Here is a 22695-nt window from a genome sequence, read left to right as displayed (position 1 = left end):
TCGTACTTGATTTTAATACTTTACGTTTTTCAGCTGCTTTATCTGGCTGCCACCCTTTTAATATTGCATGTAATTTCCTGCTAAGTTTACGGAAACACATCATTTGTAAGACTTTAGTTTTATATTTATAAAAAAAGTTTAGGCGGGCCTATATTATTGTCGGTGACCCACAACTTTTTGATTTTACTGGCGTGTCATAGTAGATGAAATATCCGTGTTTCGACGACATTGTCAAATAATAAATACAGGTGGAACACTAAAAGCATTTTTAGGATAAATGTTAGTATTTAACTTCTGAAGATTCTTCGAAAGATTGATTTGAAGTCAACAAAACATTCACGCTAAGGTTGCCTTCCTGTTAAGTAAACATGAAGCATTCGATACTTTTTCATCATAAAAATTGTATGAATTTTATCAGCCACAATGACCATTAATTATCAGACAGGTTACAAAGTTATATCATAAAGAGATTATGACGTCGGTTGCTGATAGCAAATTAAAATATTAAGGACGATAGCGACACGCCTAATTAGGAGACATTACGATATGAAAGGTTATTTGAAATATGCGAGACTATGAAAGACGGTTTAAAAAGTTAAACTTCGAGTGCAGTTTTGATGTTTTGATGTTGAAGTTAATGGCTTATTTTGTAGTGTGGGAATGAAATGTTTTAAATATTGAAAACGTGTCGTGGTTTATTTCAGAACCATTAAAAGTTTTAATTTGAGTTAAAGTTTAAATTTTTTTTTTAATGGAAAGAAATTTTTAAGTGCTTACAGATTAAGCACATGTTTCATCTTCCAACGAGGTAAACAGAGGTTCAAAGGTTCAATATGTTTATGTTTTAGCAGCCATTATTTATATGCTTATATGATAGTTCGTGATATAATGGTAGCTGTTAGGTAAATGGAAAATGCTAAGATATTCTTCCATTAAGAGCATGTTTTTAACGAGACAGCTGCAACAGACACTTCTATTTCCTGTTTTGACTTTTTCCTATCTTTATATCTATAAATCTTTAGCTAACTGATTTGAGCTTCAGGTAAACATGTTTTTGTGCATTATTATTACGGTTAAACCCTTCCTAATTTTTGGTTTCTCCGATAAGCCTCACCTCAAACAAAGAATAAACATAGCATAGTTAAATAAACTGTTGTAGCATGTTAGTTATTTGCAGTGCGATTTTAAAAATTGCACCTTTAATTGAATTTTTGGTGAGGATTTTAAATACTGCTTCATTTTCTGTCAAATGTTTTCAAAAAAGCTGCGTCACATCAAAGGAAATAAATTCGGGAAGTGCCTATTTAATGGCCATTTATTGAGATTGCCAAGTGTTTTACTTCGTCACATGCGTATAGCTTGTAAAAGGCGATTAAAATTCGTTATTTGTTGTGTAACAAAACAGTTCAAATAACTGCTGATGTCCTGGAAAAGGATCATGTTGAAATCAGCAATATTTTAGGGTCTTGGAGTAGGTACACCCTGAACTGTAACAAGCAAAGTTTTTACTGAGAGTTTCTAATATAAAAATGGCCTATATAAACAGTTATGTTACGATCTTCGAAATTAACCCCAAATACTTTGAAACACAAGTCCACTAAAACAAGCTTAAAGATCCATCCACCTTCAAAGAAAGTGTATTAAAAGTCAACAATCGATTATGGAGTAAATACACGAAAATTAGCAAAGTTAGTACAAATATATGGCATTTGGTATTTGTGCGTGGTTTCGCATGACCCGGTTTTGACGGACAAAGAGATAAGGGCTATTTTTATACAGAGTCGTTAACCCGGGAAAAATCCACGGGGTCACCAATCTGCTTAATTTTCACGCTATTTTGTGTCCCCGTAGCACGACTTTTTTCGGGAATACGGCTATTAGCAAAGAGACTAGATGTTAGTTTGCACGGGTCCGCTGGTCCTCAGATTTTCGCTCGTGGTACACATTTTCCCCATTGGTGTTTCGTGAGCTTTTGTTCACCTGAAAGAATAACATTAAATAAATAACGGCTATTATTATAGAGATTCACAATACTAATGATATTATAAACATTTCAATAAAAGTCGTATCCTCCTCCTTGCATCTCATGAGAAACTTCATAGCGTCGTATATTTCTTTTCTGTTGATATCTTTGCTTCTTCAAGTTACGTTCTTTTTGTTTGTATATGTCCTTTTGATGCTGATAATGTTTTCGTTCTTGAATTTTTAATTGCTTTTGTTGCTCTTCTTGTTCTCTTTGCTCTTTTTCAATCCGTTCTTGTAGTTTTATTTTCTTCTTTTCTTTTCTTGGTCCACGATAATAATACCAATAGGACAGAGTCACCAGTAAAATCAAAACAACGACACCAACGACAATGCCAGAAATTACTGCTGTTGATAATGTAGTTGCTTTTTCTAAAGCAAAAACATTGGTTATATTTGTAAATGCACTTTTAAAAGCATCAAAGTTTGTAATGTGCAAAGCTAATTACATATTGACACGATCCAAGAAATTTGTGGAAGTAAACAAAAGGCAGCGTGGGGTGGAAGATGTATATTGAGAATTAACAATTGAATGAACTAAACATGAGAGAGAAAATAAGAAGCATAGATATTTAACCTTTATGGCTGCTTATTCAGTTAAATGGCAAGTCGATGCAATTTTTTCTTCAGACTATATTCTGATATGCACTTTTTAAATTGATTACAGGCAAAAGTAAAGTGGCTGAATATTTGAAATAAGTAAAATTCTCTTTTCATGATGATAAATTAATATTAGGGGGTTGGAATAAACACAAAGAGTGAGGTAGAATATACAATTATTTAGTACGACAGAATTTCTGAGTCTTCACAGACAAAAGAAGACGCAGGAAAGATCGCAAAACTAGTCGTTTTTCATTCTGGTGCATTAAACTGACAAGTACTTACCTTCAGTTGTTACTGTAATGGTAAAAGCTTCTCCAATTGCACCAGTATAATGAATCGCACTCACTGAAACCTCATAGCTGGTTTTTTGTTCGAGATCAGTTAATTCTATACTAGTCCCTGTAATTCTTTTTCTTTTGCAGTTTATTAGAGATCTTTTCTCTGTTCTCTTACAGTATAAAACTAAAAATGTCATATCTGCTTGTACCGTGCCAGCCATAATTTTTGGGTGTACCCATCGTAGCGTTAATGCTGTGGACGGATCAGAAAAAGATTTCTCCCATTTCAAGGATTGTGGCACTGAGGGCACATCTAAAGAATATAAACAAAAAAATCATGTATAAGTATTTTAAAATATTAGTGTTATTGGGGTGATTTTCCTTTTCTTGTTGGTCGATTTTTATGTGTTTGTTACACTTCTCAAAACTTTATCTCCCTAAAGTCTAGAAAACCTAAGAAAAAATTTAATAAAAATATATTCCTAAAGAGCTAGCTTTTGTAAAACAGTTGAACATTTTATAGGAAGAGTTACTAGTACACTAAGCCAAGGCGACTTATCCCAAACATGTTCGTACAAAATCAACCTCTTACCTGGATGAGTTTGAAATGATCCTTTTATACTTTCACCTGGCAACATATCAGCACGTATGGTTGTCAGGTTATACGTGTAATTCGTTCCAGGAGTCAAGTCAAATAAGCGTACGCTTAAAGCTTTGATACTGGAAATATTATAACAGCGCATTTGATTGCAATAACGCACATGATATGATAATTCATTCGGTAGATTATTAGCCAATTCTTCGTCACGTGGTACAGCCCATGTGATGTCTACTTGTGTGTTTTCGAAGCGATCCACTTGCCTACTTTTTACATGTTGTGGTACACCAGGAATTCCTTCATAACAAAGTGCAGTAAGGCTAAATTACTTTCGATTAGGCCAACGGAGGGGGTTCCCTAATTCAAAAACTTCTGTTAATAAAATTACAACTTAGATTATATTTTTATCATTTTGGAATAAAAGGGCTAATGAAATTTTTAAAATTTGCGGTGAATGTAGTATGGTATGAGCATTGTGCTAAAAAAATAACAATATTTCTTTTTTAATTTTTGTCTATTTCGCGCCTCAATAAGTTCATTTCTAAATAAAATATTATTCAAAATATCTAAGTAATAACTAATTTTAATATTTTTAATAGTAAAAGAAAAAATTATTGGATAGCAGAATAAACTTCCTACTTTTTTAAAAAGGCTCAAGGCTCAATCTATCCGGCCAGGACATCTGCTGGAAAACCAGATCCAAAAAACAACAACAACAACAACAAAATTTTCTTCCCCATAACAGGCAAAATAAGAAAATTCAGAATGCTTAAAAATATATAATAACCTGTTTACCTAAGTTCAGCGTTTGAGCTGATACAGTTGTTGGCAATCCCTTCTCTCCATTCCCACTAACAGGATATATTGAGCAAACATAGATCGTTCCTTCGTGGAGATTTCCTACAGTGTATTGAGTTGCTGAGTGTTGCACTTGAAAGACTTGTGTTTTATTCACCACAAGAACATAATTTGAAACACTTTGTAATTGGAATGATGAAGGTTTGTCCCAAATGAGTGAAAGTGAGTCCCATTTCTGAATAGACATTCTAAATCCTTTGATTCGCGGAAGAGCTAAATAAAATAGTGACAATACATTATATTTAAAGAAATTGTAAAAACAAACTAGCTACACTAAACATATAACACTAGCCGTTAACCCGTGGAAAATCCACGGGTTCGCCCGTCCTTTTTATACCGCATTGCGTGCTTCTCGCTATTGCGCAGCTAAGCTACCATTTTGCGTGACAGGCAGACGTTAACAGGGTATTATAATATAGATAACTTAGATAGCAAAGTGAATTAGGGGAAAGGATGCAAGTTTACGTAAATAGATGAACGATACATGTAGAATGAAGTATAGTTGACTCAACAAAAACATTCTCCTTTTACATCATACATAAAATGTAGGTTCGGTCATTACATCACTCTCACGCACATCATCTCTCTGTCACTCTCTATTCCTTTCTAGTTACCAAAACTTTGTATACGCAGGTATATCAGATAATCCGTTCACTTACTGAGTTTTGTTTCAAACACACCAGCATAACCTTTCCCAGGACGGAAATCAGCTCTCATTGTTGTCAATGTGAAATTATAATTCGTTTTTGGTGTCAAACCGCGCAGACGAATTTCTTTTTCTGTTATATTACCCATATACTTACACGCTGTTTCATCACAAAACCTTAAATGGTATGATATTTCGTTTGGCGGGTTATTGGCTAGATTTTTATTGGCTGGAGTTAACCACGTGATGAATATCTGTGTGTTTTCATAACCAATCACGTTGGACGTTGTAACATTAAGAGGTGCTGAAGGTATACCTAAAGGTAACATTGAACATATTTGACATTAAAACAATAACATTATACCCTGTAAGAATTCTTTCTTTTAATACTTCAGTAGACTGCTGAATATAATTTCAGTATCGAAAATCTGATATAATTTGGTTTAGACCAAACTGGTTTGTGATTGAGAGGCATTACAAATAGTAGTAGTGTAAGCATATGGTGTCTCTCGTCCTTTTAATTTGTACACGCTTTGTAAGCATCTTATAAGCAACAGAGACTGCAAATCTTTTATAGGGCTAAGAAGCTTGTGACCCACAACCGGCATAAAGTGAATAAAGAAAGGAGAAGCAATCAGTTTAGTTTTCGAGACTTTTCTTGTGTCGTGTAGGTTTCATATAGTGACAAATGTGAGCAAAATTTGATTTTGATTGACACACCAGCCTAAGTAAGCAGCCAAGTAGACAGTCAACAAGCAAGTCAATAAGTAAGTCAACAAACAATTCAACAAGCAAGTCAACAAGCAAGTTAACAAGCAAGTCAACAAGCAAGTCAACAAGCAAGTCAACAAGCAAATTAACAAGCAAGTCAACAAGTAAGTCAACAAGCAAGTCAACAAGCAAGTCAACAAGCAAGTCAACAAGCAAGTTAATAAGCAAGTCAACAAGTAAGTCAACAAGCAAGTCAACAAGCAAGTCAATAAGTAAGTCAACAAACAATTCAACAAGCAAGTCAACAAGCAAGTTAACAAGCAAGTCAACAAGCAAGTCAACAAGCAAGTCAACAAGCAAATTAACAAGCTAGTCGACAAGCAAGTCAACAAGCAAGTCAACAAGCAAGTCAATAAGTAAGTCAACAAACAATTCAACAAGCAAGTCAACAAGCAAGTTAACAAGCAAGTCAACAAGCAAGTTAACAAGCAAGTTAACAAACAATTCAACAAGCAAGTCAACAAGCAAGTCAACAAGCAAGTTAACAAGCAAGTCAACAAGCAAGTCAACAAGCAAGTCAACAAGCAAGTCAACAAGCAAGTCAACAAGCAAGTCGACAAGCAAGTCAATAAGTAAGTCAACAAACAATTCAACAAGCAAGTCAACAAGCAAGTTAACAAGCAAGTCAACAAGCAAGTCAACAAGCAAGTCAACAAGCAAATTAACAAGCTAGTCGACAAGCAAGTCAACAAGCAAGTCAACAAGCAAGTCAATAAGTAAGTCAACAAACAATTCAACAAGCAAGTCAACAAGCAAGTTAACAAGCAAGTCAACAAGCAAGTTAACAAGCAAGTTAACAAACAATTCAACAAGCAAGTCAACAAGCAAGTCAACAAGCAAGTTAACAAGCAAGTCAACAAGCAAGTCAACAAGCAAGTCAACAAGCAAGTCAACAAGCAAGTCAACAAGCAAGTCAACAAGCTAGTCGACAAGCAAGTCAACAAGCAAGTTAACAAGCAAGTCAACAAGCAAGTTAACAAGTAGGCAACAGGCAAGTCTGTAAAATATGGAAATTTAAGCAATATTAAGCCTCACCCAAAAAATGTGTTTCTTAAAGAAGCGTGTAACTCAAAGCTAAAACTCAGCTCCCTTTAAATGACAGAAATAAATTCAATTCTTATGTTAGGTTAATCTTACCTAAATCCACGGTATGCAAAGATAATTCTGTTGGCTTGCCTTGTCGACCCTTTTCATTAACTCCATAAATACCAAACGTATATTTTTCGCCTTCGTGTAAATTCCTAACACTATACGCGTTTAATGTTCGATTAACATCGTGCATTATCGTAGCAGTCGAAGATTTAACTTTAAGCTTGTACATTGATATCTTCGTGTTGTCTGGTGGTGTCTCCCAGATAAATGAGACAGAATTCCAGGTAATAACAGTGTGAACAAAGTTAGGTATAGTGGATGGAACTAAAATTAAAAGAAAATTCATGTGATATAATGCACTGGTAATTCTCTCCCAATAATTTTACATGTTTTATGAACAATGACAGTCCCGTCAGCAGGAAGTCTAAAGTATATATAAGTTCACTTCCTAGTCAAAGTATCTAGAGTCCATTGGAGCTGTATTTAAGATTCTGATTTATCTCACACGACTGCTGTTAATTCTTCGACTTAAAAAGCCGCCTATTGGCTGAAAAACAGACGTGCATCTATTAGCCATAACTCGTGGTGATTAACTTTGACATATTTGAGATATTTGTCAAACTAGCGACAGCGATCGGCGAATAATCGGGTCATGTGATATAAACATATAAAACCTTAAACAGTCAATGCAAAAAGTTTAATAATTTTAATTATATAACCCTCTTAAAATTATTATAACCCTTCCAACCTAATTGCTGATTTTCATTTCCCAACCCTCTCGCTTTTCCCTCCTTATTAATTCCAACCAACTCGGTACTCTGGAGGAGAAAATAAAATAATTGTTAAAACAATAAGCTGCTATTACCAAAATCAGCTGTTGTTAATTTTAATTGCGATGTTTTTCCCTTTTTTCCATGTCTGTCAACAACATAGATCAAAAAAGTATAAAGCTCTTTCTCTTGTAAGTGTTTTACTGTATACGATATTGCTGTGCCAGCAAGACCGTAGTACTTGGTCGCAAACTTGGACTTAACCACCAACTGGTATTTGCGCAGTTGATACACATCTGAAGAAATATTCCATGTAAAGGAAATAGAATTCCATTGGATTGAAGAGGCTGTGAAATTTACCACCGAAGGTATATCTGAAAAGATAATAAACCTGTTAAAATGACGAACGGGAAGAACAGGCATAATAATTCTTCGCATTTTCAAGAAGAATAACTATATTGCATAAAACTCACCAGGTGATTTCACAGTTGTAAATTCTTCTGACAACGGCATACTTAACTTTCCTTGTTTTACCGAAAACAAAGACAGTTTGTATGCCTTGTCATCTTTCAAATCCTCGATAACATACTTCGTTTTATCAGCTGGAAAATCCAGTATCGTTATGTTTGTTCGATCCGGGCCGTAGACCAAATGGTAATTGTCAATTGTTTCGTTTAAAGCGGTCCAAATCAACGTAGCAACGTTATAAGAATCCAAGGTCGTTTTTAAAGGATAAGGAGGCAATGGGCCGTCTATGTAGAAGAAAAAAGAAATTCGATGGTAAAGAGTGAGAATCCACATTAAGGGAAATTCTTCTTTTACAATTTTCTTGTAAATAAATGTGCGCTACTTTAAGGGCAGGAAGTTTCGCGACTTTCGCTATCTTTTGGACTTTTCGCTTAAAAGTTTATGTTTTGGAACATTAAAAGATTTTTACTGCTATTTTTTCCTGTCAAATAAGAAGCCCAATATTCAATCTCTCGAAGTTTATCAAAGAGAATAAGTCGACTGTTGTATTTCGATCTGCGTATGAACATGCATCAAAGCTTTTTACGTGAGTATGGTTTTTTCTTCACGAAATTTTCTGCGCTATAGTGCCGTACTTGTAGAGAGTTTTTGTTATTTTGACCATCTTACCATGAATCTTTAAATTCATATTGTGTCTTCTCGAGCCGGCTTCGTGTACATAAATACAAGAAATTCGGCCTGCATCAGTTTCCGTAGCGCTAAATTCGATAACATCTCTCCTCAACGAATGGTGATATTGCACAGTTTGTCTTCCTTGTACTAACTCATCATTACGCCCTTTTAACCACAATATCCTCCCTACATTGTTGAAGTCGGGATAGGCATCAGGTGGTGAGCAGAAAAACCTGACTTTACGACAACAATCGTGATTCTCATATACCTGATCTGTTGCTACAGCTTTGAATTTAAAATCAATCCCTAAAAAAGAGTTTTGGTTTTTTTAAAGAATTAAGCATTTCAAGACTTTTTTCAAGCATACTTTACTATTTTGAGTTTTAAAAGTCCTTGAAAGTTCATTAATTCTTATTTATAAGGTTAAGCCGTAATTTTTTCGCCAATTTTTTTTATCTGCAGTACCTTCAACCTCACGCTGAGCTTCGCCTCTCTTTAAAAAACCCTCACAAACTAACAATTACAAAAAATTGATCAATTTCTGTAATCACATTTGAGCGAAATTTATTAAAAGACTGAAATATTTCTTACATGTAACTTCAACGCTCGATATTTTTGTGGATATATTTCTTGACAAAACGTTACTAGCAACACACCGATATTTGCCAGCGTGTATGTTACGACTAATATTAATCAATTTCATTTGTCGATTGTCTTGTGATACTTCATAACTTCCATTATTTATTGTGATGTTGATTCCATCTTTTAACCAAGTAATTGAGGGCTTTGGATTTCCACTAAAATCACACATCAAGGTTGCGTCGCTTTTTTCTTTAAATCTGCCACTTTTTATTGGTAAATCAATGGCAACTTTTACTTCAGAGACAGCTGAAAGTAATAAAATGGGAAGTAATATTAGACTAAAAATTAATAATTGTTTGGTACATAAGACGAGATTGTTCATTGACATTTAAATGCAACTCGACTGCTAATAACAAAGTTTTGATCGAATGCTGATCGAATGCTGAATCGAGACAGTAAAAGGATTAGTGTTATTGATATTTACGCACCCAAGTTGTAATTTTTTAATTACACGATTTTTTTAAAATGCAACTTACAATTTTGGTTAGATCTCAAGTTACCTAGTTTTTAGAAGTTGCTTAATGGTTGCTTAACTTTGTCCAACTATTTTTCCTAATTTATGTGAGAAGTGAAAAGAAGAAACGAAGCCATATATGTGCTAAAAAAAGTTCTTCAAATAAATTCAAGTGGCTTTTCCATCAAAGAAGTTTTTTTTCTTTCCTTTTTTTTGGAGATTTACTTCTTTTGTTTTAAAATCCTGTGTTCTTCCATTTTCAAATCCAGTTTAGTTGCTTAAAAACGAGTTACTTATAAAAACAATCGTGTACACGTTCTTCTATTGTAACAAAACGCCTTGTTCAGTCTAATTTCTAGCGAATCGCGAAAGTTTTTTACATGCTAACCATTTTTTTAACCATTATAACCATTTTTTAACCATTTTAAGTCAAAAAAGAATTTTTGTAAAGCTTCAATCGAGCATAGATTGATGTTGCCTAAAACAATAGCGTGTAGAATACGATGAACTTTTTTCTTTATACTGTCAAAATATTTGGAATTAATCTGTTCTGCTGGGCAATGATGAATCGGTTGTGGGTTATTTTTAACTATCCACTATAACTTAGCGTTTGGCAGAAGCAAATAACAAAGAAATTTAGGTTAGCAAACCAACTATATATAGCTGCAAGACTTCCTGGGTGTGAAAATAAAATTGCTGGAGTGGATGCCTTATCAGGAAATACTGAGACATTCTACCTAGATCCTACTAAATTCATTTTAGAACATACCTTCTATTACAACCACTGCTGGTGCACTACTTTGCAATGCGACATCCATAGCAACTATTTCCACTCGGTATGATTGATTCATCGGTAATTCAAATATTTCAACAGAAGACGAAGTAACGGCAACAACTTTGATGATGTTATATGGTAAAACATTTTCTTTAAAAGTGACAACATATGACACTATATCAGAACGTTCTTTATCCCATGTACCATAAATCTTTGGACCATCTTTCCAATAGAACTTTACACCATTTTTCCATTCTGGTTTTCCTAAAACAACAAAAAATGCAACGATCATGCTTCGTAAAATTTATTTGTATGTTATTGTGACATCAATTAAATAATTAATCTTGTAATATTAATTTTCTTTTTATTCTTTATTACTCTTTGTTATTAATTTTTTGTTGTTCTTTTTTATTTTTATTTCCCTATTTTTATTTCTAACATGTCCTCTGCCATACAAAAGAAGTCAACAAATGCTGGTTAACAAGAAGACTAAAATAATCCAACAAAAACAATTATGGAACTCGCTTTACTTACCAATTTGCTTCAGCATTTTACTGTATCTTCTCACGCCTGCTTCATGTACATAAATACAAGATATAGGACCAACATCGTTAACAGTTGCATCAAACTCGATAAAATCAAGTATAACACTTCCTTCTTGCGTGCTACCAGTCACGCCACTTAGCACTCTTTCCTTGCTTTGCCATATTATGTATTGTTTGGGTGTCCTATTAATTGGTGGATAAGCATCCGGAGGTGAGCAAGCAAATTTTACTCTTCTAAAACCATCTTTGTCGTAAAATGTTTTGTCAGTATCATTATATTTGAAATTGTGATTGAACCCTAGACAAATAAAAACGATCACAATAACTTATTTGTATTTTAAAGTCATTGTTATTGTTTTAGGACGGCTTTTCTTAGCCCTATTTTTTACGCAGAAATACTATCACCAAAATGATTAATATTTTATTCCTTTTAATTTACAATTTCTTTCTCAGTGGTAATTATGTTCTTCTTTATCCTAATGTTTTTATCCAGGAAAATTACTGTACACGTTTTTACATACATAAACTCACAGGAAATCAAAACGTTTTATTTTAAATCAATAAAATAAAAGAAAGGTTGGATAAAGTGTTTAAAAAAAAGACTTACAGGCCACTTCCATACTTGATATCGTTGATCCGACATTTTGGAAATTTTTGTTACTAGCAACACACTGATACTTTCCAGGATGTATGTTCCGATTAATGTTAATTAATTTCATTTGTCGATTATCATTTGATACTTCATAACTTCTATTTTTTATTGTGATGTTGATTCCATCTTTAAACCAAGTAATTACGGGCCTTGGGCTTCCACTGAAATCACATGTTAGGATTTCACTTGTTTCTTCTTTGAGTCTCTTGGGTTTTATTTCCAAGTCTTTTGTAACTTTCACTTCAATATTGTTCCATGCTGGCAAATAAACATATTTTAAATAATTTAAATGGGAACACAAAAGTAGGTTACGGCTGTTCACTTTTATTTTGTATCGAAGCATGCCTCATCAGAAAAATTGTCAGAAAAAACATTTTGTAAGAAGGATTGTTTATCAACTTTTAGGAAATTTGTGACACCTCCCGCCAACGAACAACTTTCCCCAACAAAAAAATTGTCTATATTTATTAGCAATTAATTTTAAACGCAAATTTAGGTCTTTAGGATAGAAATACAGGCAGAAAATGAGAGTACGATATAATCGTCTTTTCGTGAACAATAACATAACTCCACCTCCTTAATATTTGACCTAGGAGAAGAATCTGATATATTTTTAAAGTTTATATTTTAACCTTTTCGTCGGACAAAAGTAAATGCTTTATGAATCAGAATTTTCGTCCACTACTTAGTGGAAACTGTAGAAACATTGTTGAACTAAATATACCCTGAATTGTGGTTATTGATGGTAAACTCTTCTGTTGAGAAACATCGATTGCAATGACTTCTATGCGGTATGAAATATCTTGCTGCAATCCAGCGATCTCAATTTTTGTGTCCGTGGTTGCAACAACTTTTTGTATTGTAAATGGAGATTTGCTAATTTTCACACTTATTACATATGATATGATATCTGCTCTTTCCTTTGTCCAGTTACCAGCTAGTTTTGCTCCCAGTGTCCAATAAAAAGACGCTTTCTTCGACCATGAAGGCTTGTCTAAAAACATGAACATAATAGCGTAATAAATACAAGTAGAATAGCAATAAAAGGATTTTTTTACTAATTTTGTAATTGGATAAAATTTTTACAAGAAAGGGACGTTTCGACCAAGAAAGATTTTGCTAAACATAAACAAAACAGAGGTGGAAAAACACAAAGTAAAAAATCACGTTATTGATTAATAAGTATAAGGTAAGTAAAAAATTATAAAAAGTAGCTGGGAGACACACCGTCCGCGTCGGTATAGGCTTACACACACACTTGACTGCGCCTTTGGAGTTACAGGACATATTGTCATTTTTACAAAATAGGTTTTGAAAAATGTATAGCTATCAACTTTCAAATACTATCCACGCAACAAAACCCTCTTTGTTGATAGGTGACCCGCTACATGATTACTTTCGCTGTTAAGCTGAAAAGATTATCAAATTATCAATATAGTTTAGGAAAATAACAATAAAGTGTATTAGCTTTAGCCTGTTATGTAGTACTAATACTAAGGTGTAAGGTTATAGGTTAGCTAGGTAGTTAGGCAGCTAGGCAGCTAGGCAGCTAGGTAGCTAGCTAACCCATAATCTTACGCCTTAGTATAAGTGCTACATATCAACTTAAAGCTAATACACGTTATCGTAAGGAATATTTTCTTTTACCAGTAACAGTCAGCATCATAGTTTGCTGTCTCAGATCAGCTTCATGAAAGTAAACACATGAAATCTCGCCAACATCATCCAAAGTAGCATTAAATGTTATGACATCAATGAGGAGATTATTTTTCCTTTCAACGCTTTGAATACCAGTAACGTTCGACATATTTCTCTTTTTCATCCATCTTACATAACCAGGTCTACTTCGTATGAGAGGAGGATGCGCGTCTGGAGGTGAACACTTGAATTGGACTTGACGATATTCATCTTTGTTGTAGAATGTTTGATTTGTGCCAATAAAGTTGAATATACGATCAATCCCTGAAGTTTAAAAATTGTAAATTTTTCGGTTTCTAACAAACTTGATTTAGAGAACACTACAAAAATAAATGCATAAAAGGTATGAAAACTATGATGTAATGTTGTGTAGTGGTACGTAAAAGTAGATTTGGACGCACGCTTACAAGAAACTTCAAGCTTTGATATTGAGGTTGTAACGTTGTTATATTTATTACTGCCAAGACACTGATAATTTCCAGTGTGTATTAAACGCTGAATATTGATCAATTTTATCTGTCGGTTATCATTTGATACTTCATAACTTCCATTTATTATTGTGATGTTGATTCCATCTTTTAACCAAGTAATAAACGGTTTTGGGTCACCATGAAAATCACAAGTTAGCGTTTTGTTTGTTCCTTCTCTATGTAGACTACCATTTAACTTTAAATCTTTGGAAATTTTCACCATTACTAATTTAAATTCTAAATCAAAACATAAAAATGTTTATTGTAGACACAATATAAACTAAATGTATTATTTGTTCATACTATATATGTTGTAAATAATAAAAACACCTTTGGAGATTGACAAATCTATATCGTTAGTTACCTTTAACGTTTGCAACAGCGGGCTCACTACGTTGACCAGCAATATTAATTGCAATAACTTCTATCCGATATGGAATGGAATATGACAAATTTTTGATGTCAATTGATGTATCATTACTTGAAAGCACATTGACTACTTTAAACGAGGAAGTGTCTTCCTTCACTAGCATAGTGTACGATGCAATATCATCACGTTCTTTGTGCCAGGAAACAGAAAGTGTTCCACCAACTTTCCAAAAAACTGTGATCTTTTTCTTCCATGAGGGCTTGCCTATAAGAAAAGTGAAATTTCACATGTTTTTCAGATTCTCGTAATACGATATTGAGGAGCCATTAGAAACAAGAACTGGTATCTCAACCTAAGATGAAACCAAATGCGAATGATGCAAAAAAAGTAATTTTAGCGAATTTGTTTGGGTTTTATATTTCGCAAAATCTTTCGGCATTTATGGTGCTTAATACAATCCTTATTGTTGGATTACGTTTAGGATATTTAATTTAGATACTACTTACCTAACAGTATTATAGTACTAACAGCCACTTTATATCTATTACCACCAAAACCAAATACTGGATTGTATGCAGCACAACCAATGCAATTACCAATGAAATCAGTTGCTCTTAAAATCTTCAAAGAGTAGTAATTGACTCCATTCATGATGTAATTGTCATCCCTAACAATTCTGTCGCTGTATTTTAACAATGTTTTTGTATCGTTTGTCCAAAGAACTTTCGCAGGAGGATTGCTTAATGGTGGACGACATAGAATGCGCGCATCACGATAGCCATTTACGTCATAAACAGCTGAATTGTTTTTAAAGTATTGGAAATTGTTGTTGAAATCTGGAAATGTATAAAGAGTTGTCTTTAATGGAAATGTTGTTTTACTATTTATAATTGGGATCTATGTATATATTTGTAAAGTAAAAGTAACATACAAAAACATATAAAAATATCACATCACTATATATCGTATTTTCAATTTACACAAAAAAGGTTGAAATTTAAATCAGTTTGTTCAAAGAAACAAGTCATACGGATGACGTTATTGCAGTGAATAACCACTGGTAAGCTGCAGAAAATAAAACACGACCATTAAGTATTAATACATAACCTTCTAAACCATTTTTGATCTCAAGACAATAAGTATATGGAGGATTTAAATGAACTAGTCGTGTGAAATATAAAAATGCATAAAATTTTGTTTTTAAGTCAACAAAATGATATAAATAACTGTAAAAAGAAAATCCGACTTACAGTAGACCACAACAGTTGCTTTTTCACTTCTTACTACGCCATACTTGTTTTCTGCTTCGCAGTAAAATACACCGGAATAGTTAGCTTGAATAGATGTAACTATTAAATTATGTTCATCCATTTGAAACCTTTGATCTGTATTGGCAAGTACCTGGCCATCTTTGTACCAAGTGACACTAGCAGTGGGTGTTGCAGATACTTCACATGGAATAGAAATGTTTTGGTTTGCAATGATATTGTAAGTTGGTTTGGGACCTTCCATGATATACGGAGGCAGTGTTGAAGCTAAAAGGAGAATATTTACAACAAATTGGAAAAATTAACAATGTTTTTATTTTTTAAGTAGATTTATGTTAATTATGTATAGTTTTATTTATTAGACAATAGGGAAAAATGAAAAGTAAATATAAAAAAGGTTTATAATTATAAATAAAACTAATGGAAACCTAATGATATGCCTTTTTTTACATGGTCTTCCGCAAATCGTAATTTAGGCTTTTTACAATCACAACAATTATTTTAGAAAGAGCCTACATTGCTCTACAAATAAAACGTAAATTTCTTTTGTAGTGTCAAATAAATTCTCGCAGAAAAGTGTAACGCTAGTGTTAAAAATTTTCGACACCATATGCTACATTTAATCAAAATTAGTCCTATGAATTAAAAATGTTTCATTCATAGGCATTGACACCGGAAAACAAACAAGATACTAATCCAATGATTCTAATACTCACGAATGCTATGTTCAAACCAGGATGACCATGTACTAATTTGATTTCCATGATCAATGCTCCTAATTTTGTATCGATAAACCACGCCTGTTTTTAATCTTGATATGACATGCATTTTACTAAAGTACATATTATCAGTATATTCTCCAACAGTACTGACACTATGTTCTGTCCCGGTTGATGTGTCGACATATGCTAACTCAAATCGTGTTATATCAGTTCTAAATCTAAACCTGTTACCAAGCTGTTGTATGTTTCCACGAGCCATTGGTGGGTCCCATTGTAGTACTATCTGTCCATGGTTTTGGGACTTCATTTTTAAAGTGGTTATAGCCAATGGTGCATCTATGAAAGAAAAAAAGCATGGAATTTCTTGTTATAACATGTACTACCACAGAAAGTAAGTACTACCAAGTAAGCTGCTGGCAGGTATAGCTTGCTGGCCCCTAAGACAGTTCTAATTAGCACAAGTGAGACACATGTTTGTAGCTAACTAAAATAAGGGTTTGTATCAACTTAAAACCGGCCTTACAAAATATATAGAGTACACTCGTATCATATATAAATAAATAAATATTAATAATTATTTAATTAACATACTTGCAAGCACCAGTCTAAAATCCATTCTTCCCATGCCACCCAGGTTATTAGCAGTGGCAGTATATACGTCATCAATAGTCGCCCCCAGGTTACGGATATCCAGAGCATTATAAAATTTGCCAGTTGGATCAACGTAATACGTCTTCGAAAACTGTGGATGGGTTGATTTTCTGATGATTTTACCAGATTTGAACCAATGAATTGTAGAAGCAGAACCAACTGGAGGTCTGACTGATATTCTTAAGAACTTTTGATTTCGATAGAAGATTTTGTGTCCCGGTGCATGTAGAAAACTTTCTCCAATCCCTGTGAATAAAAAATATCTAAATTCATTGAACAGAAATCGCTGATAACCTAGCCAGACTTGCAAAAAGGCTTAGAAAGTAGACCGTATCCTAAGTCGGAAGTCGACAGCTTTCACATATTGTTGTGATATTTCACGACAAATAGACGACAAACGACAAATTTTAAAAAAACCACTTCCTTATAAGTCATGTTTTCTAAATATGATGCAAAAAAGAAGTCAATAGCGCTACCGAAATGAGATTTCGATTATAGCATCAACCTTATATTTCAAAAAGAGATCTGGGATCAAGACTGCCCTTTTTTAACTTCATTGTTTACCCGCCAAACTTGAGAAATGACTTACATTCAACTTTAAGCTCTCCCTCATTACTAGTTGATTTCCCAAGATAATTTTGTGCTTCGCATTTATATTTAGCTTCGCTATTCTCTCTACCATGGAGCGCATCTTTGACGACTAAAATATGACCGGCTAAAATGTATCTGTTATCTGTGCTTGGAATCACCACCCCGTTTCTAAACCATCTAAAAGTAGCTGCAGGACTTGCATCTACAACACAGCTCATATTGTATGTCTGTCCTTCACCTACATGAACGGTGGCTGGATGCTCCACCATTATAGGAGGCATTGTAGAAACCGTTGTTACACTCAGTTTGGTGCTCCATCTACCAACCTGTCCTTGTTTGTCTGTTGCTCTTATTTGAACTTCGTATTTCGTCCCTCTTTCCAGGTTAGAAAATTGAAATTTCAATGTCTGCTGCGTGTATGAAGGATTCTCCATAAGCTTAAACCTTTGTACTTCGCTTGTTAATATATTTGTTATTGTAATATCGTAAAAAAGAAGATCGTTCCGTAGGTAATCCCATTTCATGATAAAACCATTTAGTCTGTGTTCTGCAACATGCATATTTTTAGCTCTTTTTGGTGGTCCTAAATGAACAGAATAACTGTATTTTAAAAACCGTTAACAAAGTTTTAACAAATATTAAACTTTATACTATAGAACTGTTCTGCTAAATACACCATATCATGTCTGAAATTTTTTTTCATTAGCGCTGCAGGAAACGCTGGTGGATAGGTATAAACAGAGTTTAGAAAATAAAGCCCCTGAACCGTTATTACGGAGTGGCCTACTATGAAATTCATTAAAGAGGTAAAATGACCTGGGAACGAGGTTGAGAATGCAGCTCTGTGGAAATTATTTTCGTTCCCATAAAACTTACTACTTCGACTACTTCTCTGTCGAAGGGTAGTATTTTGTATCTTGAGAAATTAATAATTCACAATTATCTACTTTTTGTATGTTGACAAAAGTTGCTTTTGTTGTGTTGTGTTATGTGGTTGGGAAGTTGTCGAAAGAACGTGCTTGAAGGAGCTTCACTCACTTCCATAATTAGAAAAGCTGGGACTTAACTTTTAAACATTAAAGAATAAGTTGCCTATAATAGAATTATAGAGTTCATAGAGAAATAAAAATGCCTACCGTACAATGATATGCGAAAGTGTGCATACTTCGTACCCAGTCTATGGCTAGCTTTACACATCCAACGTCCGACATCATATTGCGTCGCGTTGTGTATTAATAATTGAGAAAATGTTCCTTTTCTTGAAAATGTCCTGATCTCAATTCTAGGATCTGTGGTTGCACTTACGGGTAGCAAACTTGAGCCGTTAAGCCACAGTGGAACAATACCCGGAGCTGCATTTGGTGGTTGGCAGTTTGCCCACGCTAGCCTTTTACCATCAATATTGTAGAAGAAAGTGTCACGTGGAGTGTGAACAAAGTTAACATCAATAACTAAAAATAAATCGATATTTGCATACTTTATTCTTTTGTGTTAATATAGACTTTACGGAACAAGAAGAGGCTATCTGCAATGACGGTATCGACAATTCTTCATTAAATCCTGTGATTTAAAAAAAGCACGCCAAAAATTGATTACAAAACATTAAACGAAAGCGACAACGTGCAAAAGACATCAAAACAAACATGGATATTTTCAATACTGCAAAAAATGCGAACTGCCAAAGAAAAAATGTCAAGAAGCCGTTTAGCTGGTTCAGCTTGACCCCCCAAGTTGACTAGGAAATTATAATTTTTAAAGGAAAAAAATTTTGTTGTTCGTGATGGAAATTTTTGAGGAAATAAACTTTTGCAAATTTTCTAAAAATCACGAGAGCTGCAAAGGTTTCTTTCGCAAACACTTTCTTTCCTTAAAGTACATGTGCCTGCTGTTAGTCCATTACTCTAAATTCTGTTAACTCAATTAGTGCAAGAACTCTAATTTTGAAATTGAGAGTTGTTTTGCAAGATGGGACTGTATTCATTTCACTTTTGCAAAATTTAGTTAGTTTAAGAATCATTTTCAGAAAAAAAATAAGAGAAGATAGTTAATTTGAGAGTAGTTCAAAAATATGGCAATGATATAGTAACCTACATTGTACGATCACTTCGAGGTTGTAGCCTGGACTTGTTGTATTCACTGAGTTTGTTGCGGTACAAGTGTATTTCCCTTCAGAGTTGCTTGCACCAGGTTGGGCATTTATAATAATCAAGTCGTTAAAATCGTTTAAATCGAAGCGTTGATCTTTAGCGGGAAATACTTGTCCGCCATCTTTAAACCACTTTATAACTGTTTGAACACTTCGACATTTTAACGTTAAAGTACTTCCTTTTTCGATGACGTTCCAACTTGGACCATAGTCAGTAATTCTTGGCTGATTATCTAAATAGATGTTTAAAATTGGAAGCTTATTAAAATTGGAAGTTGTTCAATTTTTTTATTGTTTAAACATTATGCTTCGCCTGTTTTGTTTGCATCTTTTATAAGAATCTAACTTTGTTTCGTAACGGCATTCCATTAGGGCATGTCGCGCCCAAGAGACATTAAAACATGGGAATGAGTTGATAAGAATATTAAGCCGCATTGTTTTTATTATATATTTAAATTATATCAGAATAAATTGACATCAATTTTGTTACCATGCCTTTTTATAGCTTTTGCATCGAAAAAAAAAGTAAAAAAGTCCTGGAGGAGATACAGCCTGTTTGAATTTGTTATTGCTGATAATAAGAAATAGGCATCGTCATTGGTGCCATTAGTAAAATGTATAAAAAAGAGCCTGTAAATGATGAATTACCTTCTTGTGAGCTGGCAAAGTGTATGAGACAAATCATCAGTATTATATATTTCATGGTGACGAGGCTGGAATAGAAGAAGTATGAACATACATAATCTGTTGTAAAAATTACACGAAAAATTAGCTCTAAGTTGAATTGTTATTTCAAAAGATGTGGACAGACAAAAGGGTTTCTTAACGAAGCGTTCTCAAGGTATCGAAAATGTTACCCAATAAAAAATTTTATTTAAATGTCATTTTTGCCAGGCTTGTCAGGGTTACAGTAATTCGTTTAATTTGAAGAAGACTTCAATCACGATTAAGTGGGAAGTTTTTCAGTTCCTTTTCGCAAAAATATTTCTCTTAACTGTAACACAACCAATCATTTTTTCTACTCTCTGCAACTATCTGTTTGATTCCACGTAAAAGTCAACTTTTACATGTTCTCAAAGCCCCCAAAGGTAGGTAAATAAATAAGTTAAACAAAACGAATGAAAACATAAAAATCAGAATTCTTCTGATAATAAATTACTTTCACGCTGTTGATTTCTTCACCTTTATACTGATTTTTGTGTTGTTGTTGTTGTTGTTGTTGTTTTTCTTCGTTTGTTATAGTTATCTTTGTATGTGTAACAGTAATTCTGTTGCTGTAATTACTCAGATAAGCCGATACAACAAGTTATGTAACAACATAACTAACTTCTTATCACTGGATTGAAATACAGAAAGAATAAATTTTTTAATTGAAACAACTAATGACATCAGAACTAAAAGTGTTTTTGAATAGTTTTTTCTTTGAAAATCAAAGTTCTCCTCAATTTTTAAAAAACTGTGATTTTTTGAAAAACATAAGAACAAAAAGGCGCTCCTTTAAAGGCAATCCGTGTCATAGATTTTATTTATTTCAAAGGTCTTCCAGCCATGAAAAACATGTCAGTCCCAGGAGAGACAAAAAATAGTTAAATTCCTAGGAAGAAAATTTTTCATTCTGCAGGCGCTAACAATCATTATAAAAAAAGATGTTTGCATGAGTATGGAAAAGGACTGTTTAGGACCAGCCATATATTTTATGTGCGACGTACTCCTTGTCATCGCACATAAAATGTATCTCCAGTACAAGATAAACGTAATGGGTCCCGCGAACCAGTAGTTTAGATTGGATAGATTTTTGGGTGACGTACTTGACTTTATTTAGCTATCCTTTCAACTTACACTATTTTTATTTGTTATGTTTCGTTGTTGCTAAGCAAAAAAACAGTACAAATAAAATTGTTAAGATCAGCGGTTTTTAATTTAGGAGTTGGGTACTCAGTTGCGACTAATTTGGGCATTTTCTTGTTGACCTGCTAGTTACTTCTGCGTATAAAGTTAAACAGAACGCACTGAGCTACTTTACAGCTCCCATGACGAGAGGTTCGCAATTACTCACAACAGGACATATCGCAAACTTCTTCAAAGTAATTCAGAAAGTGGGAGTGCTTTGAAGGTAAACCAGAGAAAGAACATATACAAAACGCTTCTCCGCCTGCGGGCTGTATTCATTTGAAGCTACTTTTAATACTCATCATATTTTAAATCCTCTGCGTGAGAGGGCATTTGTAATTGCGATATTGTGACAAACTTTACAAATCATTACAAACAAGATACAAATCAGATCTAATGAGCTAATTATTTGTTACATAATCTTATCAATTACCCTAATCAAGATTTACCGAAACTGTACTTTATAAATTTCCTCGGAAGTTATTTTAATAGACAAATGATTTCGGCAAAGTTTGATCTCCTGTTGTTTAAAAACCGAGGCTAGTTTAGAATAACATAGTTATCTTCCTACAAAAATTTCATATGGTTTATACAACTTATAGAATATAAAAAAATGAAGAAAGGAAATAATATTCACAAAAGCTCTAGTTGTATTAAACGAGAGAAAAATTATAACAAGTATAACGCCTAGCATTGTCTATTTCATTTAACTATAAGGCTGATGAAATAGAAAGTTTTTCCTTTGGCACTGGTCAAACATTACGAATGTGTCTACGGCTTAATTTAAAGACATTGCAGTTTAATTAGATAAAAATGGTACGGTTTGATCTCCTATAAAGCTCCTTCATAATTTAGTTCTTATTCTGTCCAAAAAGAGAAACTCAATCCAAGACAAATTGAAAACATAATTCATCAATTCCCTCATAAGTAAAACACAACTTTGAACGAGTGGATTGTGAGTGCAACTCTTCCAAAACAAAAAATATTTGTTGTTAAAGAAACACAATGTTTATAGTAAATCCATGCTTTAGTCAAATTTTGAT

At 33.5% G+C, this 22695-nt stretch overlaps 1 protein-coding gene across 1 annotated transcript; it reads right to left on the bottom strand.

Annotated features, from left to right (window-relative positions):
* Positions 1 to 1999: 1999 nt before the first annotated feature.
* On the bottom strand, positions 2000 to 18237 carry LOC130636409 (hemicentin-1-like). The gene is made up of 22 exons (XM_057446124.1): positions 17615 to 18237; positions 16966 to 17271; positions 16369 to 16710; positions 15635 to 15919; positions 14891 to 15220; positions 14379 to 14648; positions 13952 to 14251; positions 13494 to 13808; positions 12571 to 12840; positions 11802 to 12104; positions 11184 to 11492; positions 10644 to 10913; positions 9370 to 9666; positions 8776 to 9084; positions 8112 to 8390; positions 7734 to 8012; positions 6914 to 7192; positions 5019 to 5321; positions 4297 to 4572; positions 3496 to 3798; positions 2908 to 3216; positions 2000 to 2394 (listed from the first exon to the last, which is right to left on the bottom strand). Exons 1-22 carry the CDS (start codon positions 18174 to 18176, stop codon positions 2054 to 2056), a joined length of 6837 nt encoding a protein of 2278 aa, XP_057302107.1. The 5' UTR covers positions 18177 to 18237; the 3' UTR covers positions 2000 to 2053.
* Between the last annotated feature and the right edge of the window lie 4458 nt (positions 18238 to 22695).

This window comes from Hydractinia symbiolongicarpus, chromosome 3, assembly GCF_029227915.1.
Source record: "Hydractinia symbiolongicarpus strain clone_291-10 chromosome 3, HSymV2.1, whole genome shotgun sequence".
NCBI classification, from domain to species: Eukaryota; Metazoa; Cnidaria; class Hydrozoa; order Anthoathecata; family Hydractiniidae; genus Hydractinia; species Hydractinia symbiolongicarpus.
Note: the sequence above shows the minus strand (reverse complement) of the source record. Positions and strands in the feature narration are given on the sequence as shown.

What these genes read in the sequence shown, in the direction of transcription:
- LOC130636409 (XM_057446124.1), bottom strand. Translation starts at nt 18,176, where the DNA reads ATGCATGTTGCAGAACACAGACTAAATGGTTTTATCATGAAATGGGAT. An exon ending in TGTGTTTGAAACAAAACTCA is followed by an intron (nt 4,573 to 5,018) that starts GTAAGTGAACGG and finishes TATTTTATTTAG; the next exon opens with CTCTTCCGCGAATCAAAGGA. An exon ending in ATCATTTCAAACTCATCCAG is followed by an intron (nt 3,217 to 3,495) that starts GTAAGAGGTTGA and finishes TATATTCTTTAG; the next exon opens with ATGTGCCCTCAGTGCCACAA.